Source organism: Myodes glareolus, chromosome 8, assembly GCF_982192425.1.
Source record: "Myodes glareolus chromosome 8, mMyoGla1.1, whole genome shotgun sequence".
Taxonomy (NCBI): domain Eukaryota; kingdom Metazoa; phylum Chordata; class Mammalia; order Rodentia; family Cricetidae; genus Myodes; species Myodes glareolus.
In genome coordinates, this window is record NC_142033.1 from 108,279,851 (window position 1) to 108,301,967 (window position 22,117).

The window sequence follows — 22,117 nt, forward strand, 5'->3', positions numbered from 1 at the left end:
TGCACACCTCTAATCCCAGCACTCAGGAGGCAGAGGCAGAATGAGGGTTCCAGGACAGGCTCCAAAGCTACAGAAAAGCCCTGTCTCGGGGGAGAAAAAAAAAAAAAAAAAAAAAAAAAAAAAAACACTAAAGTGAGGCCTAGGTCCCGGATGAGGGGAGGAAGGGTTGGCATTTTCAGCCCTGGACCTCGGCACGGGCACGGGCAGTATATGCATATGCCGTCCCCTAGGGTGAGAGCTCCGTGTCAGTAGATGGGAAATGCAGTGACGCCACGCTGCTCAGCAGCCTGCTGGAGGAGATGAAGACCACGCTGGCCCAGTGCTGAATGACAGAATCCAGGATGCCCAACAGACCACAGACAGATGTGATTGGTCTTGCCTCTCCTCTCCTCTCCTTTGTCATGTGTACTGTCCCCACACCCAGCATTAATTTAATGCCACCGGCCTCCACTGTGTGACTATGAGGTCCTATGTTGCATCAACTTATTTTATTATCCCTTTTGTATTCTGACCCGCACTCCTTTGGCAAGAAAGACCATTCCAACCCTAGCCAGCAAGGGGCTCCCAGCTCCATTCTCCGTTCTTGAAGATGGCTGTGGGGACTTCAGGCTGGTGGGCCTCCGGGTTTCCAGCAAACAGTGGGACTGATGTGTCCGCACTCTTCTGCCCCCATGCTGCCTCTGGAGGAACCCTTCCAGCTGCTGCTGTCCCCAAATATCCTGACTTGTGGTGTCTGTGGAGAGGTGAGCAGGCCAGCTATTACATTTCTTGCCAGTGTATGTGTGGCCAGATGGAGGAAGTGTGCTTATGGGTCAGCTCAGCTGCTGACAGCAGGGACAGCCCTTTGATTTTCTTCTGTTCAACAGAATTCTGGTGGGATTCTGTTGAGGAGGTGGTCAGTGAATGAGTGCAGTCCATGCCCCTCAGTTTGTCACTACACATCACGGTTTGTCTCTGCGCTGTGCCACAGCTGTGGAGGGCCGAGTGCCTTGCAGTGGAGAGAGTGTGCATCCTGGGAGCATTCGGTGCTTACCCAGCCATTCCGGGCAAGGTGAGGAACCCCAGCCTGGATACTCCCTATAGCTGGGTAGCTGGGCACAAGCTGAGCCTTCCTCATTGGTGATGGTGGTCTACAGACATTCTGGCTGTTCCTTTGAGGACTACTGTCACTTTAGCATGTAGAGTACTCTGTTACCGACCCCACATGACCCTCCAGCTCTATGATGTTCCATGATTGATTTGCTGCCGACATTCCCGTGTGAAGAGAGATATATCACGCTGCTGATGATCGGTGTCACAATGACCCAATAAAGAGTCGCAAAGCACGTTTGTGTGTTTTGTCCTCACAGTACCTGAGAGCACTCCCCAGTGTGCCATTCAGGCTCCTGGGGCTCAGATGAGTTCCCTCAACCTCCACCCGTGGGAGCTGTCACCCACAGTTTTGTATATGTGCTATAAGTACTGATGTGTGAGTATGCGTGCAGAGAAGACAGTGTTGTCTGCCCCATCACTCTCCACTCAAACAGCACTGGGATCAGACTCTGGCCCTCAGGTGTGTGCAGCAAATGCTACTGCGCACTGAACCATCTTGCCATTTCTTCTTTTTTAAAAAAAAGAATTTAGGGGCTGGAGAGATGGCTCAGAGGTTAAGAACATTGCCTGCTCTTCCAAAGGTCCTGAGTTCAATTCCCAGCAACCACATGGTGGCTCACAACCATCTGTAATGGGGTCTGGTGCCCTCTTCTGGCCTGCAGGCATACACACAGACAGAATATTGTATGTAATAAATATTTAAAAAATTTAAAATTATGTAACCAGGCAGTGGTGGCACAGACTTTTAATCTCAGCACTCTCTGTGAATTCAAGGTCAGCCTGGTCTACAGAGTGAGTTCCAAGACAGCCAGGGCTACACAGAAAAACCCTGTTTCCAAAACAAAAACACAAAAATTATGGCGTCTATGTAGCATGTGCACATCTTGTTTCCTGGCACTGCAGCTTCAAGTAGGTCATGTGCCATCCCACACTGAAATGCCAGGGACTCTGCAAATCAACCAGGACTCTTGACTGCTGAGCCACATTGCCAGTCCCCAAAGGCCCCTTTCTTACTAAACTCATGGGGTTGTGAGGTGGAAACAGGATCTTGGGTTTAAAAAAACACTTGCTCCCTCTCAGCTGCTCACTGCCACCTTTTGTGGGGACAGGCAGACAAGTCACAGCTTTGTCACCAGCAGCTTAAATTCCAAGCCCAGGCCTCTGAGGCACAGCACTCTACTGCTCCAAGCATCCTGCCAACCCTGCCCAGGACCCAGAAGCGATGCAGTCAGCAGTCACTAAGTGTACAGAGTGACCACTGCTTGTGGTTGCTGACTGGCAAGAGTGCGGCTTGAGCTCCCAACAGAACATCCAGTGTCCCTGCTCTGTGTCCTGGTCCCTTAGAAGGAAAGAGGGACTTTAGATGCTACCACTTGGTATTTGTAAAATGCTAACCTGCAGCTGCTCATAGGAGCAAAAACTGTAGGGATGTACATAGAGATGTACACCCATCACTGGAGCTAGGAGACTCTAAAGATAACAAGGAAACCGGGTAGAGGCATAAGTCCCTGAGTTTCCTGCAACAGTCACCTCCCAACGCAGACAGCCAACCCTACTCAGTCATTTCTCAGCCCAGACAGCCAGCTGGGCTCTGGTCACTGGCTGCCAGGTGCTCTCTTCTGACCTGGGTCTTCCATGATGAAATCCCAAATAGTAATCTGGCCCCGCTTTCACCCCACTGTGCATTCCATCCTGAGGCTGAGGTGAGTCTGGGCTACAGACAGACTTTAATCTCAAAGCGGGGAGGGGCAGGACTGGGCTCCATGAACACAAGCCAGGTTGCACACCTGTCATTGCAGCAATAAGGAAATGGAGGCAGGGAGAATGTAAGGGCTTCTGCTATGTGGCACACTCCAGAGCATACTGGAATACATGAGATCTCGCATCAACAAGAACAGAACAGCCCCTCTGCAAATCTCATAAGAACTCAAAAGGACAGGGATAAAGTCAGAGTCCCTGGACCCTGAGGAAGATGCTGCAGGTGCCATTCAGGCTGTTGGGTCCCTCCCTCCGTGTGAGTAGGAGATTAGGACTCCACACCCACACATGTTCAGGAGAAGCCCATGCCTCCAGCTACGTCAAATACGCAGCCAGATCTGGCAGAAAAGAATTGCTCATCATGAGAAATGTCAGGGCACTTTAATCAAAATATCTCTGGGGGCCATGCCCAAGGGTCCCGCCATCTATGCACAAGCCCATCTCGCTGCCTTCCCCAGCCCCGGCCCAGCCTGGGCTCCATGGGGTGACCAGAGGCAGGTAGCAGCAACTAGCCTCTCCTGGAGAAACAGACAACAGTGTAGCTGAGTCCTGGCCCCTGCTAATACTGGGGCTGAGCAGCGCCATCAATGCTGGGTCAAACACTCAGAGGCGTTTTCCAAAGTCAGGTTCACCAAGTGCTGCAGTTCCAGACACCTTATACTTGGTGAAAGGCTTCAGAGGAGGAGGAAGAAGTGCCCTGAGCCCATTTGCTCATTCCCTCCTGCCTCCCTTCCCAGGCTGCTTTTCATGACCCATTAATATAGTTCAAGCTGACCCTCTACTTGAGATATCTTGTCTCAGAGGCTTCCTAGAAGGCTGGGATTATAGGTATGCACTACTAAATCCAGTCCCTGTCTTTTTGTTTTGTTTTGCTTTCTGCCTGTTCTTAAGTCCTAAAGAGTGTCAGGGAGTTATCCACCCTCCCCAATACCCACAATGATGGGCCTTAATAGGATATGGGAGGATCTGTGGCAAAGAGGTCGCTTGACGTTGGATTCTCCCCCCACCCCAGGCCACCTGCTTCTTTATTGCCTTATTCCCTGGGTCACTCACAAGGCTGGGGTGGTTCTGCACATCCAAGGCGAGGCCATAGAGAAGGACAGCACAGTTCATGCAGTGGTCACACAGGGCGGTGTGATGGTGTGATTATATTCGTCCAGTGTGCCCACAGGCACACAGCCCTGCCCAGAATGCCCTCCCACTCTCACTGACCCAAAGACTTCGCCCCCATCCCTGCACTCATCCCTCCCCTGTGGAAGGCCTGTCTTACCTCGTGCCTGTATCCTGACTGAAACAGAACAGGGCAGCGATTAGACCCTCCGGGTCGCCATCAACTTGGGAACCCTAGACTTCATGAAGACCCTTCAGCCAGGATGGTCTGCCCCCTTCCTCCAGATGAGCTTAGAGACCCTCAAGGGGGAGGGGGCAAAGTCCTCCTGGGTCTCTGTAAGCTTCAAAATCTTACCATAACGTACATACACACACACTGTCTTGGATAAAACTGGAGATGGATTTGAACAGGAACTTACTTGTGCCAGGTATTTCTACAATGACAATTTGTTTGGAGTCAGGGGACCAGGTGGCCTCCCTTTGTGTCCCCCTCTCTGAGTTCTGGTGCCCAATAAACCCCAGCTCACATGTAACTCAGAAGGCCCTGTACAGCTGACTGCCACTGTGTTGATGACCTGGGGGAACACAAGGCTTGCTGGTGGGGTATTCCCAAAGCCCAGGACCCCAGGGGCAGTGGGATAGGTGGCTAAGGCATACTTGCAGTAGTAACCAAAGCAGACAACACGTGAGTCTGTGCAGTTGACGCAGGAGATGGTCTCATACTGGAAGATGCCTGAAATACAGGAGAGGCAGCCACAGGCTCCCTTGGCCCCCCAGCCTGGGCACCTGCCACTGCGGCCCTCAGTCTGGACCATGGTTCACTTACCACAGTGACGCTGACAGTCGATGCGGCCTGAGGGGGGAGGGGGGACGACAATAGGACAGTGCCTTCTGACAAAGCCCAGAGCTTAAGACCTGTCCCTCAGCCCCACTTCTGTTTCTGTAGCCCAGGCTGACTTGGAACTTGTGGCAATCCTCTCGCCTCATTCCCTCATTCCAAATGCTGCGATTACAGGTATGTGCCACATATTTCATGGAAGTGGGAATGGGTCCTCTAGGAGGACCTCAGTGCAAGATGGAGCTAACCTACGGGATGGATGGTTACTGCTCCAGGTGCTACCAGGAGACTAATATGATAGATGTGAAGGGTGATGGGTGCGCTGGTGACCACTCCTGCAAAAGGGCCTCCTGCAGAGCTACTCCCTCCTGAATCCTGTTTCCAGCACCCCCAGCCCTTTAGTGCCTGTGACTAGGGGCATTGTCCCCTCTGTGGAGCCCACTGCTCACTCTCTATGATGGCGTTCTGGATGAGGCGCACTTGCTCCCGAAAGATGGCCCGCAGCTCATTGGGAAAATACCCTGATGTGGGAGTCACAGCAGAGTGGTCAAGCTCAGGTGTCTGGTGATCCGCACCGGCCCTGCCTCAGTTTCCCTTCTTTACCTGGGAAGTACATCTTCCCCTGGTACAGCTGGTCCATCCTCTGGTACACGGCTCCTGCCACTTGATCCAGCTTCTCCCGGGCTGAGGGCGGGAGGGAGAGGAAGCAGATGAGCTGCCCTGCCCGGGGTCCCTGTTGCTCTTCTCCTGACCCTGGGATGGGCTCCGCCGCTCACTGATCTCGGCGGGAATGGCCAAGTGTAGTTCCTTCATCGTGTTCTGGCTCCACTCGGTAAGCAGCACTCCCGACACGGGGATGTCACCAACCCACCAGGACTTGAGGTTCACGTGGTGGCGGTAGAAGGAGAACTTCTTCGAGAAATTGGGGTCGCAGTGCAGGCAGCCCCGGGCCAGCGCCGCTGTCATGCCCAGGCACAGCAGCAACATCATGGCCTGGCCGGGTCGGTCGTGCCCATCCATCGGCGCCAGCAGCGCCGCGCCCCAACCAACGGCGCCGCCCGCGCCACGCCCCGTCACGCCGCACCAACCAACGGCGCGCGCTCTCGACCCCGGACGAGCCGTCTGGCCCTGCCTCCGGCTCTGGCCCCGCCCCACCACAGATGTGGCTCCGCCCACGAACCAGGGCGTGTCCGAGAATGGCTCCTCCCCTGCCTGGCCCCGTCCCAATAAGACTTCTGACCCAGACCTAGTTTTGCTCACAAGCCTGGTCGCGCGGCAGATGGCTTCGCCCCCTGCCTGTCCTGTCCCAGTCAGGCTCAGGTCTCAGGTCTGGCTCCGCCCTTAGATATGGCTCCGCCCTAAGATTGGTCACGCCCCTATTGCAATTGCAATTGGCTAGTGGTGATGCCAGTCAGCCTCCAGGTTCCACCCCCAATTGGTTCCGCCTCTCCTGCAGCACCTCACGCATGCGCCACGGCCTGGCGCCAGTTCCAGAGCTTCAGCTCACGGAATCAGCCCCCACGTAGTATCCCAGCCAATGAGCAGCGCCTGTCCTCGTCTCCAGGGCGCTGAGAGCCCGCCCTTCATACGGGGCTCCTCTGGAGCTCCGCCGCCACGCCTCCATCCGGGCTCCGTCCCTTTAAGGGAAGTAAATCCGGCCCGCGGGCGCGGCCAGGGCGGGGCGCTCGGCGTGTCCCTCCGCGGGTGTGTCCCTCTGCCCGTGCGGCCCGACACAGCGAGGCGGGAGTGGGCTCCAGACCGCGGTGGTCCTAAGGCGGCCAGGTGGGTCCTCGGAGGGCGCAGGCGGGCGGCGGGACCCCATCCCTCAGAATGACAACGTCCAGTGACAAGCCCTGACTCAGAGGGCCCAGAGTGGGGACCTGCCTGTCAAAAGGAGGATCACTAGGTTGCCTGGACGCTCCCATCAGGAGGGGGAAAGTGAGCGTCATGGGTCTCAACCCCATTTTTAATATTTGAAGCCTCAGGTAGCACGGGCTGGCCTTCAGATGATTGATCGTGTCCTTCACACCTCCCGCCAGACTCATTTCTTTAAACCGATCACGTTTCTGACTAAAAATTCATTGAAGGCCTGAGGCTCTCTTGCTCAGGGGTGAAGTGTTTGCCTTGTGTCTATAAAGCCCTGGGTACCATCCCCACTACCATCGCCCAACCCCCGCCCCGCCCCGCCCCTGAAAAAAAAGCTATTGAAAAGGGTGGACAAGCAAGTTCCAGGACAGTCAGAGCTGCTACACAGAAAAACCTTGTCTCAAAAAAAAAAAAAAAAGAAAGAAAGAAAAAGAAAAGAAAGAAAAAAGAAAAGCAAAAGAAAAAGAAAAAAAAAGAATGGACAGGGACAAGGGAGTTTTGAAAACAGATCACAGGAAGTTAACTTCGGTGGCAGTTTCCTCTTTTCTTTCTTTCTTTCTTTTTTTTTTTTTTTTTTTTTTTGAGATAGGGTCTCACTATTCAGCCCATGCTGTTCTGGAACTCGGAGATCTGCCTGCCCCTGTCTCCTGAATACTGGGAGTAAAGGTGTGCTCCAACGCCTTTTCCTTCTTTCTCAATCCCCACCCCCGTCCTTCCGTAGGCCTACAGTCAAAGTAAAGGGTTGGTGTAGTATGAGGTGTGGCAAAGTCCTTTTTACGTCTTCCAGAGCTCACCTGGATCCTTGTCAATTTTGGTTTCTGATTTGCTACCATTATGCAAAGTCAGGGGACTCGGGTGAACAGAGGATGGAGACCCTGGGACACTGTGTTCCTCACCCAGTCTCAGGTTCCTTCCATACTATCTCCATCTTTCCTGGAGATCATAAACTCTTAGAGGCTGCTGGTAGCCCTGTTCCTAGGCATCCATGAGGGATGAAACCCCCAGATGCAACCCAGGGACAGGAAGAACTCCCCTCTCAGGTCTGAGAACTTTTGGAAGCCAGGTTTTAACCCCACTTGTCCTATCTGGGGCACACTTTATTAGAACTCATATGGAGTGGTGGTAAGGCCTGAGAGTTCTACCCCTGGGCTCCTTGACAGCTGCTCTTTCTCCATCTTGATCCACAGCAATTTCATTTAAGTTCAAGGACAGCCTGGGTAACTTAGTGAACCTCATTTCAAAAAGCAAAAGGAGCCAGGGCAGGGATGCACACTTTAATCTTGGCATTCTGGAGGCAGAGATGGGGATTTCTGAGTTGGAGGCTAGCCTGGTCTACAACAGCCAGGGCTACACAGAGAAACCCTGTCTCAAAAAACTGGGGTGTGGTCAGGAGGAGCCCCACCTAGAATCCCCAGTGAGGGGCTGGGGGCGTGGTCAGGGTGGAGCCCCACCTAGAATCCCCAGTGAGGAGATTGGGGGCGTGGACAGCAGCAAAATATTAGTTTAGAGTATGCAAGGGCCTGGGTTCATCTCCAGTACTGGGGGGAAAAGATAAGCATGGCCCCAAAGTAGATAGATGTTAGGATGGTGTGAAACTGAAACCATTTTGATTTTCCTTTGCCTGGGACCAGTGAAGTAGAATAGGCAGAGACCCCAGTCAGATGTCACTGACACTAGTTTGACAACACCGCAGGGTACCACGTGACTGTCCTAGTGTCATGAGCTTTGGGCTCTGTGGGTGACACACGCCTTTTGACCTAGGAGATACACTTGTGCATACAGTGTGTGTGTGAGCGCATGTGTTCAGCACCTGCCTTCAGGCACTCCTGGAAGTCAGAGAGGTCCGGTCTGCTGGAACTTGGGTCACAGGCAGGTTGAGCCACCATGTGAGTGCCGGGAACTGAACCCCAGCCCTCTGCAAGCGCAGTAAGTGCTTGTTAGCTCAGAGCCTTCTCTGCTGCTTTTTTATTTTTTTAATTTTTATTTATATTGAAACAGAATCTTGCTGTGTACGCACCCAGCTGGTTTGTCCTTCCTTCAGTATCAAACTCAGCAATTCTCCTGCCTCAGTCTCCCAAGAACTAGAACTGAAGATTTATATATATCCCGTTTATAATGGATTTATTGGGCAGAATCACATTGTAAATCAGAACATCTGAATAGTATTCTACATTTCATCTCATAGAGTTCTAGAGGTTTCCATGACATTTATTCTGTCAGCGAATATGTGATGAATATCTTCTTTGGGGAATGGGTTGAGACAGAGTCTCCCTGTGTAGCCCAGGCTGGCCTTGAATTCAGAAATTGGCCTGCCTCTGCCTTCCAAGTGCTGGGATTAAAGGTGCGCACCACCAAAACCTGGCATGTAATTACTATTTTTAAAGAAACTGTCATGTCCTGCTGTGTCGTTTGGCTTGGACCAGAACTCTCAGCCCAGGCGATCCTCATGCCTCAACCTCCTGTGTAGCTAGGAACAAAAGCTGCACACTAGACCCCAGGCATGATAAAGTTCTCTGTAATTAGAGCAGTCCCTCGCTAAATTACTATGACTGCCATGAGCTCACTCTGTGGACCAGGCAGACCCTAACTCCCAATCCTCCTGCCTCAGCTTCTTGAGTGCTGCCATCACAGTAGAGTTTTAGGTTCATGCACAGCTGACTGTGAGGTGGGTTTGGTTCCACAGTGACCTCTTTATGACCCAAGTTGACATCTCTCCTTAGGGCTCAATCTGGGGGTCAGCTGTTGCTTTCTGTGTTGCCTCACTGGGGGAAGGAGCCTGGTGTGCTGCCAGCCCTGCCCCAGGCTCCCAGCACTGAGGTCTGTGGCACTAGAAGTTTAATCACGGCTCTCTGCTCTAGTACAGCAATGGCAAGGGATCTTCTGTATGCACCTTAAAGAAATTTGCATCTGTCTATCTGTCTGTCTGTCTGTCTGTCATCATCTATCTATCATCTATCAATCATTATCCATCTATCATCTATCTTATCTATCTATCTATCTATCTATCTATCTATCTATCTATCTATCTATCTAGTGAGGGAGGAGTCTGGTCTCTTCTTCTACCATGTGGGTTCCTGTGGAACTCAGTTTCTCAGACTGTGGCCAGTGCCTCCACCCACAGAGCCAGCTCACTGGCCCCTGCTTTATTTTTTCTCTCCAGCTCCATGTTGAAACCCAAGTCACCCTGTTATTCTTCTCTCAGGAAGCTCACAAAATGCCACTTCAAAACTCAGGCATGGTGGGGCAAGCCTGGCAGCATAGGTAAAGGCAGGAAGGTCAGGTTCAAGGCCAGCCTGGGCTGCATGAGACCTGATGCCAGTTCAGATCCTCAACTTGTAGCCTCGTGATTTTCACTAGGTGGGATGGCCCAACTCACATGTAGCTTTCATACATGACCTTCATACTCTGAAAGTTTCTGGGGGGCATCTCTATAGCCAGTGTCCCATGCTGTGGAAATCCCCTCCACTTGGAAATTGGGGTTTCACTGAGAGAAGTTTCCGGGAATCCCCAGCAGTTGGAAATAGATGTGGCTTTCCGAGAATGCCTGACTTCAAATGTCTTAACCAAAAAGGGCAAAGCCTGTTCAGGCAGGAGGAGTCCATGCGCCTTTGGCTACACAGTGAGTTTGAGTCCAGCTTGAGCTACATGATACCTTGTCTTTTAAAAAAGGGGATAAGAAAAAGAAAGAAAAAAAAGAATTATTTGGAGACAGAAGGGATGGCCCGGCAGTTAGGAGGGCATGTGCTCTGTGGTTCCATCACGATGAGGTTTGGAAATAGTGTCATAGTGAGCAGAATGTAAACCCAAGGTGGTGTGCAGAGGCCTTATGTCTGTTTCATTTGTCTTTCCTGGGGTACTGGGTTTGAGCCCTGAGACTCAGGCTCCTAGCTCTGAAGTGACCTTCTGTGTGGAGGTGGCCCTGAGACACTGCTTTGTCCTCAGAGTCTGGGCCACACACTGAACAAGCACATGGGACCGCCTCAGGCCCTGTCCCCAAGGCAGTGGCAGGATGTGGAAACCTCCGGAAGGAAGTGGGTGACCCTGGGCTCTGGAGCCCTGCACCCTGGCCTGGGAGGGGTCAGAGCCTTGTTGCCTAGAACACTGTTTTCTTGTTTTCAGAAAGGGAGGAATAGGAGCCTGTGGGTGCTGGGGTAGGAGAGCAGCTTTATCTACCTCATGTCCTTATAGAAGGTTCTGTGTGTCTGTCATGTCTTCTTCATCAGTGGGACAGCCTAGAGAAGAGGACCCTGGGGTGCTGGCATCCAGTTCTGAGCAGGTGTTGGAAGTCCACTAAGAGGACCAGAGAGGAGACGCCCAGACGGTACCTGGGGCTGTATGGGGAGGAGCGTGACGGGCTGTGGCCAGCCTAGGTCTCTGTGCTGGAGGAAGTGTGTTTCCAACAGAAAGCAGTTCATCTTGACAGGGACTCTATCCGTCCCCAGATTTTCTAGAAAGTATTTGCTCCTCCCTTGAAAAAAAAGAGATTCTTCTTTTTAAGAGGACATAGAGCCAACAGTGTGGTGCACGCCTTTAATCCCAGCACTTGGGAGGCAGAGATAGGCAGATCTCTGAGTTTGAGGCCAGCCTGGTCTACAGAGCGAGCTCCAGGACAGGCTTGTGGGCTCGGTAGCTACAGAGAAACCCTGTCTCAAAAGGACATAGACATACATGTGGTGGGGCTACAAAGACCTTCCCCAGTGTCTAGAACAATCCTGTGGGAGTGCAGTAGACACTCGGAAAGTGGATCCTGTGGGGGTGCAGTAGACACTCGGAAAGTGGATCCTGTGGGGGTGCAGTAGACACTCGGGAAGGGTAGGAAAGGTCACAGTGAATTGGTTTGGTGGTGTGAACTGAGCAGGAGGATGGAGAGTTCAGGGTCAGCCCAGGCAACCTAACGAACATTCTGAGAATAAAACCTAAGAACCAGGCAAATGAGAGAAGCTTTCAGAATCTGTTAGTCTAGACCCCAGAGGACCCTTCATGCCTCCCCGTGGTGGCCCCAGCTCCTGCTTCCCCCAACTTAGTAGCAGTATTAAAGGGAATCCCCAGAATTGTCCCCAGGGAAACCCTGTGGCAGACAGAGACAGCCACCAGCAGGTGATGACCCAGCTCCCCACAGGCAACCAGAGGCGATGCATGACCCCTGAGCCTAGCCCCAGCTGCAGCCATGTACCTACCGACTCTGGTAAACTGAGGCTTGTACAGGTAGCATGTGTGGTGCATTTGGATGGCAGACGACAGTTGTGGGCAGGCAGGCTGCGGGAAGTGCTGGGTGGGTAAGGGTGGCAGTGAAGGGGTGTGGACACCCCTGCCTTCTTGACTGTCGGAGTGGGCCCTGTGCTGCCAGGGAAGGCGAGGAGCACCACCAAGGCTGTGCACTGGGGGGTGGAGGGGATTTGATTGGGCACTCAGGGCCAACCTGGGCTAAGCAAGGCCCTGTCAGCAGAAATATACCAAAGAACTGGTGACTGCTTCTCTTAATTCCGTGCCCCTCCCCGATCCCAGGGTCCTGAGCTAGGAAGGCAGAGACCCAGCCCTGGAGCCTGCATGTCAGTAGATTCCTGAAGTGTGTGCGCGGCTTCTGACACCTCCGCCGCACATCCCACTGTCACTGTCCTGCCACAGTTCCCCGTAGGCTGTGCAGGCCTGAACAAGCCAGCTTCCCTCCTGGAGAGTCTGTGGGGCAGGGAATTGCTGCCTCCAGGGGACCCTGGGTCAGGTGGGAGAGGCAGCACCCTGTGTGCGGTGGGTGAGGCACCACACCCTGCATGTGACCACTGAGGCAGAAGAGCCTCAGGGGAGCTGTCTGGAATGAGGTGGCATTTCCTCAGAAGGCTGTGAAGTGCACAGTGCCTAGTCAGGTGAGGTGGGGTGGGGACACCAGGGACAGATGCCGCGAGGAAGTTTGGGCCCATCTGGTGTCCAGTGTCCTGCCTCCAGGGCACTGCAGACCTGAGTAGTATCCCTGGTGACTCCCACAGGCTCACCATTGGACCCCCTGTCAACCTCTGCTTTGTTTTATTTGTTGATTTTGATGTGGTCTCACTATGTAGACTCTACTATGTAGAGTAGGCTGACCCCAAACTCATTATGTTTCCTTGTCTGGCCTAAAACTTATTATGTAGACCAGGCTGGCTTTGAATTCACAGAACGCTGGGATCAAAGATGTGTGCCACCATGGGAAGCCCTTGTTTTATTTCTTATGTCAGGGTCACATTAGCCTGGCCTGAAACTAGCTGTGCTACATAGGGTTATTTCAAAGTCCTGATTCTCCTGCCTCCACCTCCTGTGTCCTGGGACGATGGGCATGAACCACCACCCTTGGTTCTAACCTCTTATGTCTGCCTTTCTCCATAGCTGTGCTCTAAAGGCAGGTGCTGAGTGCGGGCATTGGCATACCATGATAGTTCTGGGGAACTAACCTCGGTTTCTTCATTTCTGGGGTCCAGAGCAGTTTTGTTGGCGTCCTAATTTGTGTGCCCTGTGTCTCATTCACAGGTTTAAGACATAAAAAGCAGGGCTGGAGTGATGTCTCAGAGGTTAAGAACACTGACTGTCCTTCCAAAGGTCCTGAGTTTAATTCCCAGCAACCACATGGTGGCTCACAACCATCTGTAATGAGATCTGGTGTCCTCTTCTGGCGTGCAGACATATATGTAGACAGAATGCTGTATACATAATAAATAAATAAATCTTTTTAAAAAAAGACATAAAAGGCAGGGTTAAGTACAAGAGTACAAGCTAAGTTGTACAGCCACCCACTACCTCTAATTCCAGAACATTCCATCACCCTGTGAACTAGAACTATGCTGTCCCTTCCCGGCCCCCACAAGTTCAGTCCTGCCTCTAACTTGGCCTAATGAGGATATCTACTGTCGTCGAGTCCCTCACCATGGCCCTTTTTGTCTGCGTGTGCTTCGGGACTGTCCTCCTGTGCGTGTGTGGTTCAGTAGTGCCCCGGGCTCCATAGCTGCTGTCCGTCTGCATGTGGGTGTGACTGCAGGTCTGTGCACTCTCGCTGAGGAGGGGCCCTGTGGTCCAGCTCAGCAGGTAGAAGCCACATGAGAGAAAGAAAAAGCACTGAGGGTTGGTGAACCTGGCGTCCTAGCACTCAGGAAGTAGAGGCTCAAAGAGGCCAGCCTGGGCTACATGAGACCCTGTCTCCCAAAAAAACCACACAAGTTATTTACTGTGAGTCAGGTAGGGCTGCCTGTCTTGGGTGGGGCCAGCCCACACCACATGTCTCTCCCCCACCCACACAGCTTCCCCTTTTGTCTGCAACTGTTTCTCCAGTTCCCCAGCGTCTTTGTTTCATTTCATGACTGCACCCCAATTATCTCTCCGGTATTACCTGGCCCATCTCAGGGAGCAGAGTGCAGTAGGTCCTCTCTGGTGCAAGCTGAGAAAAAAACCTCCTGACTAGTGTGAAGTCCTAGGTCCGTCCCCAAACATGAAAGAAAAGATTAGGTCCTTGGCTGCCCAGCTAATGCTGCGTGACCGTATGTTGAGATGTTGAGGCTCTTTCTCACAGGTCACATCCTGGGACTCTGAGGACCAGATGTCTCCACACCACCTGTGTCTGTCACTGCCAGCGCTCCCCCATGCTTCCTGAAGAAGTCAGAGCAGTGCCTGACCTGGGTCAAGCCAGGAAGAGCACGGGTGCCTCTGAGGGCATCGTTTTGTGTCATGTGACCATTTGTCCACAAGGAACCTGCCCCTTTTGGTGAAACTGTTTCCTGCCGAAAGTCTGCAAGCCCAGCCTTTGTTTCTTAGAACAGACATTTCAGAATATAATTTATAATTGCTTACACAGTTCCTAAGTCCTTGCCCTGCAGCGCAGGCTGATCTGGAACGTGGGGAAATCCTCCTGCCTCAGCCTCCTGGGTATGTCTGGCCCCCTGACTGTTTTTGTGGAGAACAGTTACTCTGTGTGGTCCACACTGGAAGTTGTGATGCACCTGCCTTGGCCTCCTGGGGTGGCAAGCCCAGGCGGGTGCCTAGCCCTAATACCATCCTCTCCTGTTTCAGGCCTCTGGGTGACCACAGCATCCCTCCGTGGTCTCTGCTGCACCTTCTGAGACACAAGTGCCACCAAGATGTCTAACCCATTTCTGAAACAAGTGTTCAACAAGGACAAAACATTCCGGCCCAAGCGCAAGTTCGAGCCTGGAACACAGCGCTTTGAGCTCCACAAGCGCGCACAGGCGTCGCTGAATGCAGGACTGGACCTGCGGCTGGCGGTGCAGCTGCCACTAGGTGAGGACCTCAACGACTGGGTGGCTGTGCATGTGGTGGACTTCTTCAACCGTGTCAACCTCATCTATGGTACCATCAGTGATGGCTGCACTGAGCAGTCGTGCCCAGTTATGTCCGGGGGCCCCAAGTATGAGTACCGCTGGCAGGACGAGCAGCGCTTCCGGAAGCCCACGGCGCTCTCTGCACCCCGCTACATGGACCTGCTTATGGACTGGATTGAGGTTCAGATCAACAACGAGGACATCTTCCCCACCAACGTCGGTGAGTCCCAGCTGCACCCGTCTGCTCACACCCAGCAGGGGCCGGCCCAGCCATGCCAGGGCCCATGTCTGCTGTGAGCGCAGCCCTGAGCAGAAAGGCCAGACAGGCTCATCTGGCTTTGCGGTTTGCATGTGAATACTACTATTTCATGTGCATGTTTGTGTGTACCATACAACATGTTTGTGTGTACCATACAACATACAACATGCTGGGGCCCCTGGAGCTCAGCACAGGCTTTTGGCCACCTGGGCTGGAGTTCTAGGTGCTTCTGAGCTCCATGGGCTGCTGGGAACTGGTCCGGGCTCCTCTGCACATGCCTCTAACCACTGGGCCATCTCTCTAGGCCTGCGTTATTATTATTATTATTATTATATAATATTATTGGGTTTTGTTGTTGTTGTTGTTGTTTTGGTTTTTCGAGACAGGGTTTCTCTGTAGCTTTGGAGCCTGTCCTGGAACTAGCTCTTGTAGACCAGGCTGGCCTCAAACTCCCAGAGATCTGCCTGCCTCTGCCTCCCAAGTGCTGGGATTAAAGGTGTGCCCGGCTTGCATGATGATTATTTGTTTACTTTTGGTTTCTAGAGACAGGGTCTCTAGAGACTGTGTAGCCCTGGCTGTCCTAGAACTCACTCTGTAGTCCAGGCTAGCCTCGAACTCAGAGAGATCCTGCTGCCTCTGCCCTGAGTCATGCACCACAAGTGCAGTACCTTATGTTTTTTGTGGAGTATGTGTGCATGGTCATGCGTTTGTGGGCACATGCAGGTGTTTGGGTGCATGCGCACTGGGAGGCCAAAGGCCTCCTTGGGTGTCATCAGAGAAACAACCTACCTCCTTGGAAGCAGTATCTCTTGGTGGCCTGCCGTTCGCCAGTTTGGCTAAAAGAGAGGGTTAGCTGCAAGGTAGCTTCTCAATAAGGCTTCAGGTTCATGTTACCACAGTCCCCGTTTTCATACACATTCTGGGGTGCCCACTCAGGCCTCAGTATTTTACCAACTGGACATCTCTCTAGGCCCTGTTTTCTTTGTTTAGACAAGAGCTTCTATAGCCTAAGTTGGTCTTGAACTCAGTACGTAGCTGAGGCTGGCCTTGAACTCAGTATGTAGCTGAGACTGGCCTTTGATTCTTACCTCAGATTTCCAAGTCCTGAGGTGACAGCTGTGCCATACCTGGCTTTTTATTCATGATTTATTGACCGTTATGGGTTTTAATTTATTTTTTCTTTATTTATTTTGAGATATGGTCTCACTGTGTAGCACTGGCTGGCTTCAAACTCCATAGGTCAGCCTGCCCTCCATCCATCTGGAGTGCATGGTTAATAAGAGGGCTGGGGCGTGGTGGCCTCAGAGGCTCCAGCCTCTCCCTTGCTGAGTGTGTCTCCCAGTGCTGTGACTTAAACCACTTGCCGGCCACAAGTGCAAGTGCTGACCTGTTGTTCCCGCAGGAGGCCGGAGGCTCAGGAGTTCAAGGATTGTCCTTGAATCTAGTGTATCCAGTTAGAGGCAACTCAGACTCCCAAGATAACGACAGCAGCAGAAAAATAATAAACCAAAACCCAATGAAAGTGCAGTGTCACTTCATGGCCCTGATTGGCCCTTGGGCCACCTATAGTCTGGGCGTGGCAGGAGCGCGTGGCCCATGCAGCCTTGATCCTTTGGCTCTAGGCCCCTTCCTCCCTCCTCAGCACTGGCAGCATCTCTCAATCCTCTGCCTCTCTCTGAGGACTCTGTGGTAACACGTGAGCCCCAGATATTCCAAGATGATCCCAACTGAAGGTCCTCACTGAAGGACCCTTCTGTTCCTGGAGGGACTTGCTCCAAACTTTGGGGACCAGGATATAGTCACCACGGAGCCTCATTACTGAGCCCAGGTCTGAAGGGCTGAGCGCTGCGGCACTGCCCGTCTTCACTCTAGAACCCCAGCCTGCCTGCCTGCTCTACAGCACTGGCGGGGACACCGCTGGCTTGGCTCATCCTGGGACACTCATGGTCATGCATTCATGTGCTGTGTGATCCGTGTCCACAGTGAGGCTGTGGCAAGCTAGCAGCTGCTGGGCCTGAAGAAATTTCCTGGGGCTTTGAAAAGGGCAGAGCAAGGTGGTCAGAGTGGACCAGGGCTCCCATCACAGAGAAGGCTCCCCAGGCGTCAGCAGACAGTTGCCCACGGAAGCTGACTCTTGACTTGGCAGGAAATTGGTCCCTGGGATGGGAACGTTTGCTGTGTGACCTCAAGCATGCACCTTGACATCTTTGAGCCTCAACCATTCTCACCTCTGTGGCTCAAGATGGAGTGCATCTCAGGCTAGGCCAGCTGGTCCTGAGTGGTCTCCTTCCTGGTTCCTCCCCCAGGCACACCATTCCCCAAGAACTTCCTGCAGGCGGTGCGTAAGATCCTGTCCCGGCTGTTCCGCGTGTTCGTGCACGTGTACATCCACCACTTCGACCGCATAGCGCAGATGGGCTCTGAGGCGCACGTCAACACCTGCTACAAGCACTTCTACTACTTCGTCACTGAGTTCAACCTCATTGACCCCAAGGAGCTGGAGCCCCTGGTGAGCTCAGGGGTGGTGTCCACAGCAGAGGTCTCCCTGGAAGTCTGCCCCATGTGCCTGCCTCAGAACAAAAAGCCCCCAGTTTCCTAGTTCACCACACCAGGGAGGTTGCCATGTGGTCTTCCCATCCAATGTGGCTCACATGGGATGTAGAACAGACCATGGTGGGGAGGCTCCTGCTTGCAATACCCCAAACATCCCTGGAATTTCCATGCAGCAGTTCCCCATGACAGGCGGCCTGTGCTCCCACCCGATAGTCTGAGGTGTGCTGATTGATTGATTGATTTGGGCTTAGTTTTGGGGGTTTTGTTTGTTTGTTTATGTGTTTCCATGTACAAGCATGGCTGCCATGACATGCATGTAGAGGGCCCGGGACAAGCTGGGTATCCATTTTCTTCCTCCATCGTGTGGTACCGGGGCTCACGCCCAGTCACCAGGCTGGGCAGCAGGCTTCTTCCTCCACAGCTCCTGGTGCTTCCTCATGGAGGCTTGTCCTCCTCCTCCCGCAGCCAGCTTTTTTATTAAGTTGTATTGGTCCGTGGCCCACTTGCCAGGCGTCAGGGGACTTAAGTCACAGCCCATGTCCATATGCCCCCAAATCAGAGGCACAATCCTCTGTCCACCGTAGGGAGCAGTCCCCACCCCGCACACTGCCCAGGTTCTTGCATGGTTTTGTGTGTGAAGCCTTGCTCCTCTCTGCCCCTGGTGTGTGCCTCTGACACCTGCCTGTCTCCACAGAAGGAGATGACCTCACGGATGTGCCACTGAGGCCACCTGGCCGCCAAGACTCAGGGAGAAAGCTTGGGAGCCCCTGTCAGCTTTGTTCAGCCTGGGTCTCAGGAGCAGCGTCACCCCGAATGCCGCTATCAGAGGAACAGAGGGACTCTGGCTCCTCCCTCCATCTCTGACCTGTGCTGGACTTGAAATCTGTAATACTGTATCCTCTCAGCCTCCGGGTTCATACCGTGTCTGTGCCACAGCCTCTGGCAGGAGGCAGGATCTGGAGCCATTGCCAATTACCCCCTTGTCCAGTCTCCATGCCTGTCCAGCCTTGCCCCATGGCCTTAGTATGTGTGGCCACAGCTCTGTCCCCTTCTTCCTAGCCTGGAAGGAGAGGTGGCGTGCGGTCTCCTCTGCAGAGCCACTCTGTGTGGTGACCACATGGACGCCCAGCTGCCACACATTTAAAGATGTAATAGTACGCATGTCCTCCACTGCCCAGCTCTGCCCTCTGCTTGTGCTTCTGGACATCACGCATTGCCAGATCTCTCCATTCATTCTGTCAGGCCCTTCTGAATGGCGCCCTCTCCAACCCCTGCCTCCCTGCCCCCCAGCAGGATTTCCAGTATGGAGTGTTCTCAGGTACCTTTGCAGGACTGGGAGGGTACAGATGCTGCATGCAGTGATCTCAGAACTCTGGAGGCAGATGTAGGAGGATTACTGCAAATTCAAGGCCCCTCTGGCCTCCACACTGAGAATCAGGCCATTCAGGGTCAAATAACAAGATTGTCTTTAACAAAAAAACAAAACAAAACCAAAAAAAAAAAAACTTTAAAGGAAGCCAGGTGGTGGTGGCGCATGTGTTTAATTCCAGCACTTGGGAGGCAGAGGCCGGTGGGTCTCTGTGAGTTGAGGCCAACTTGGCCTACAGAGCTAGTTCCAGGACAGCCAGAGATTACACAGAAAAACCCTGTTTCAAAACAAAACAAAAAAAAAGTGTGACCCCAACCCCCACGTGAAAGCCAGGTATGGTAACATTTGTCATCCCGGCCGCGGTCAGATCCTCCTGCTTCTACATCCCACGTGTGCAGATTGTAAAGGATGTCAGACACAACACCCAGTCCATTCAGAAATATCTGTGTTTTGTTTCATTTTTTGAGACAGGGTCTCAGACTATTCCTGGCAGACCTGGGACTCGTTACGTATCCCAGACTGGCCCCAGACTCCCAGATCCACCTACCTCTGCCTCCCCAGTGCTGGGACTCAAGACATGCCCTTCTGGAGATCTTAGAGAAAAAGTTTAGCCCGTTTCTAGTGGCTACCTTCTTGGGTGCAGTGCCCGGTCCAACCCAGAATCCAGGAATGAATTTTCACATTGTTTCCAGCATCTGCTGGGGTCAGCAGTTCCTAGTGGGTCGCAACAGGGGCATTCCTTCAGTGGCAGCCTGTTGTGTGTGTGTGGACCCTAGGGGCCACAGGACCAAACTCCCACGGGACTCCTCTCTGCCATGCCATGGAGGACATAGCAGGGTGTGACTGTCTGCAGCTCCAGTCTTTGACCCTTTGGCCTTCCCCTTGAGACCTGTGCACTGTGAAGACCCCAGGGAATTCTGGTTATTTTCTCAAATCTGGGAAGCTGTCACTGAACCAAATGAGCACAGTTAGCAAGATGTCACTGCCTGAGCCCTTCAAAGCCTGATGTTGCAGCCTCGGAAGGACTCAAGGACCAGCCCTCAAGGCTTGACTGAATGTATCTCCCACCCGCAAGACGGGGCCACTGTGCCAAATCCCAGCAGCCCACACACCAGCCCAGGGAGAGGTCCATACTGCCTCATCCATCCCACCTCAATTCAAGCCTAATAATAAAGTCATCTTGACACTCTGGGCAGCTGGCTGCTGTTTTTGTCCACTCCCACCCTCAAAGAGGGACTGGCCATGAGCTTTGGTAGCCGCCTATTAGACCCTAAAGGGCCCAGGGAGCCCAAGGTCCCAGGAAGCTGCACAAAGAAGGGTCACAATGTGTAGCTCCAATTCTGTGTTTTGAGATGGGAGTTTTCCTATTGTATGGCTGTCCATGTGTGCCACGGCGCTTGTGGAATCAGAGGACAACTCTGGAGACTTTCTCCCCTCCTACCCCATCATGACCCACACACACACAGGGCAGAGTGTGTGTGTGTTCCTTCTAGACAGGGCTCCACCCTGACCATGCCCCTAGCCCCTCACTGGGGAATTCTAGACAGGGGCTCCACCCCTCTGGGGTTCTTTGTATTCCGTGGGGGTGGGGGGTTTTGAGACAGGGTTTTTCGGTAGCTCTGGCTGACCTGGAATGCCCACTGCAGACCCGGCTGACCTTTAACTTAACAGATCGCCTGCTTCAGGCTCCAAAGTACAACTGCCAGGCCTCCCACTCCTCTGTTTTATGTGGAAAGCATGCAGTTTTGACAACCCTCTGAGTCTCATTCCGTATATGTATTATGGTTGTAGATGCCGGTGGTCTGAAACAAGATTCCTAACTTCCAATTCATGAAGTTCTATGCCTTCCATGGCTTGCACTGTGTGCCGTGTTGGAGACATCTGAGTGTGGGTTGCCCTCTAGGCGTTGGCGCGATACCTCTTCTCATCCATAGAGGGCGCTGCGGACTAAGGCAGAGAGAGGCTGTTGGCTCCACGTGAGGCCCCTGAATGTTCCTCAGCTTCTTCCTGCCTCAACTCAGTAAAGCTTTTCCCAAGGCATGCTGCTTCTCCCGAGGCCCCAGGTTTTGATCTTCATTTGGGGCATTTCCTGTCGTGGCGTCCTGTATTGTGTGACCTTTTCTGTCTGGTTTTGTCGCTGAGCACCATGTTTTCGGGGTTCCTCCACACTCCTTTTCTGGAATAGTACACAGGCTGTGGCAGGGCACGCCTGACCTGCTCTCACCGGCTGGGGCTTGGCATGCATTGTCTTCCAGTACAGATGTGTTAGGGGGCCCTTCTGTTGGCCCAATGACTACCCTAGGCACATGGCCTATGTTCCTAGATACTTCTTTGACCACTGCCCCATTCACCCTGGGACCTTCACATGGACACTGACCCCAGCACCTACTTGCCTATCTGAAGACACAGAATCAGGCTTGGTCGCCTCCATGCCCCCTCCACACAGACCACACGATGTCCTTTACCTTGAACGTCTGTGTGTAGTCAGGTCCCAGTGACACTGTGGCGTGACGGGGGCAGCTGGCCTAGATCCCCAGAGGTGTCCTCCTCTGCTAGGCCCTCTGCTTCTCCTGAGACTCAGCCCTGTGACCATGGCTAGCCAGGTACTGTAATCCACCATAAGTTCCCTGTCCCCTCTGAAGGGCTGCAGATGGGTCACTTAGAAGGTGCAATGGAGCCGTGCAGTGTTTCTACCATCTGTCTCCAGAACTTTCTGTCTCCTCTCACTGAAACTCTGTCTCCATCTGACTTGCTCCCTCCCTTCCTCAACTCCCACCATCCCACTTCCCCTCTCCACGGATGGCTCTGCCACCTCCAGGGACCTCTGGGAGTGCTGTGCTTGCGTGCATGCATGCGTGCGTGCATGCGTTCTTCTGCGTCTGGGGCATGCTAATGAGCATTGTGTTCTGGAGGTTCCTACACCTGAGAACATGTCAGGTGACCTTGTCTACTTTTTCATAATTACTTGGGACTTT

General features: G+C 53.0%; 3 protein-coding genes across 6 annotated transcripts in view; 2 read left to right on the forward strand and 1 right to left on the reverse strand.

The window, feature by feature from the left end:
• Ap3d1 (adaptor related protein complex 3 subunit delta 1) overlaps nucleotides 1-1,325 on the forward strand; it is a 32,625-nt gene extending 31,300 nt beyond the window's left edge. The window contains exon 31 of the mRNA XM_048460574.3: nucleotides 231-1,325. Within this exon, the coding sequence (XP_048316531.2) occupies nucleotides 231-326 (96 nt within the window). The 3' untranslated portion in view covers nucleotides 327-1,325. The remainder of the gene's footprint in view (nucleotides 1-230) is intronic.
• A 1,887-nt stretch (nucleotides 1,326-3,212) lies between these two features.
• Nucleotides 3,213-6,126, reverse strand: Izumo4 (IZUMO family member 4). Of its 2 annotated transcripts, XM_048460548.3 has the most exons (10): nucleotides 5,575-6,124; nucleotides 5,402-5,482; nucleotides 5,248-5,319; nucleotides 4,787-4,813; nucleotides 4,618-4,693; nucleotides 4,488-4,535; nucleotides 4,380-4,394; nucleotides 4,121-4,138; nucleotides 3,904-3,918; nucleotides 3,213-3,522 (listed from the first exon to the last, which is right to left on the reverse strand). In XM_048460548.3, exons 1-10 carry the CDS (start codon nucleotides 5,816-5,818, stop codon nucleotides 3,435-3,437), a joined length of 684 nt encoding a protein of 227 aa, XP_048316505.1. In that variant the 5' UTR covers nucleotides 5,819-6,124; the 3' UTR covers nucleotides 3,213-3,434. The 2 variants fall into 2 exon arrangements, with proteins under 2 accessions (XP_048316505.1, XP_087765497.1); XM_087909371.1 differs by lacking the exons at nucleotides 3,213-3,522; nucleotides 3,904-3,918; nucleotides 4,121-4,138 and adding an exon at nucleotides 4,147-4,260 and having other exon boundaries at nucleotides 5,575-6,126.
• A 309-nt stretch (nucleotides 6,127-6,435) lies between these two features.
• Mob3a (MOB kinase activator 3A) lies at nucleotides 6,436-20,333 on the forward strand. Of its 3 annotated transcripts, XM_048460521.3 has the most exons (5): nucleotides 6,436-6,580; nucleotides 10,888-10,985; nucleotides 14,693-15,181; nucleotides 17,527-17,729; nucleotides 18,468-20,333. In XM_048460521.3, exons 3-5 carry the CDS (start codon nucleotides 14,761-14,763, stop codon nucleotides 18,495-18,497), a joined length of 654 nt encoding a protein of 217 aa, XP_048316478.1. In that variant the 5' UTR covers nucleotides 6,436-6,580; nucleotides 10,888-10,985; nucleotides 14,693-14,760; the 3' UTR covers nucleotides 18,498-20,333. The 3 variants fall into 3 exon arrangements, with proteins under 3 accessions (XP_048316478.1, XP_048316484.1, XP_048316491.1); XM_048460527.3 differs by lacking the exon at nucleotides 10,888-10,985 and having other exon boundaries at nucleotides 6,447-6,580; XM_048460534.3 differs by lacking the exons at nucleotides 6,436-6,580; nucleotides 10,888-10,985 and adding an exon at nucleotides 14,250-14,548.
• The last annotated feature ends 1,784 nt before the right edge of the window (nucleotides 20,334-22,117 follow it).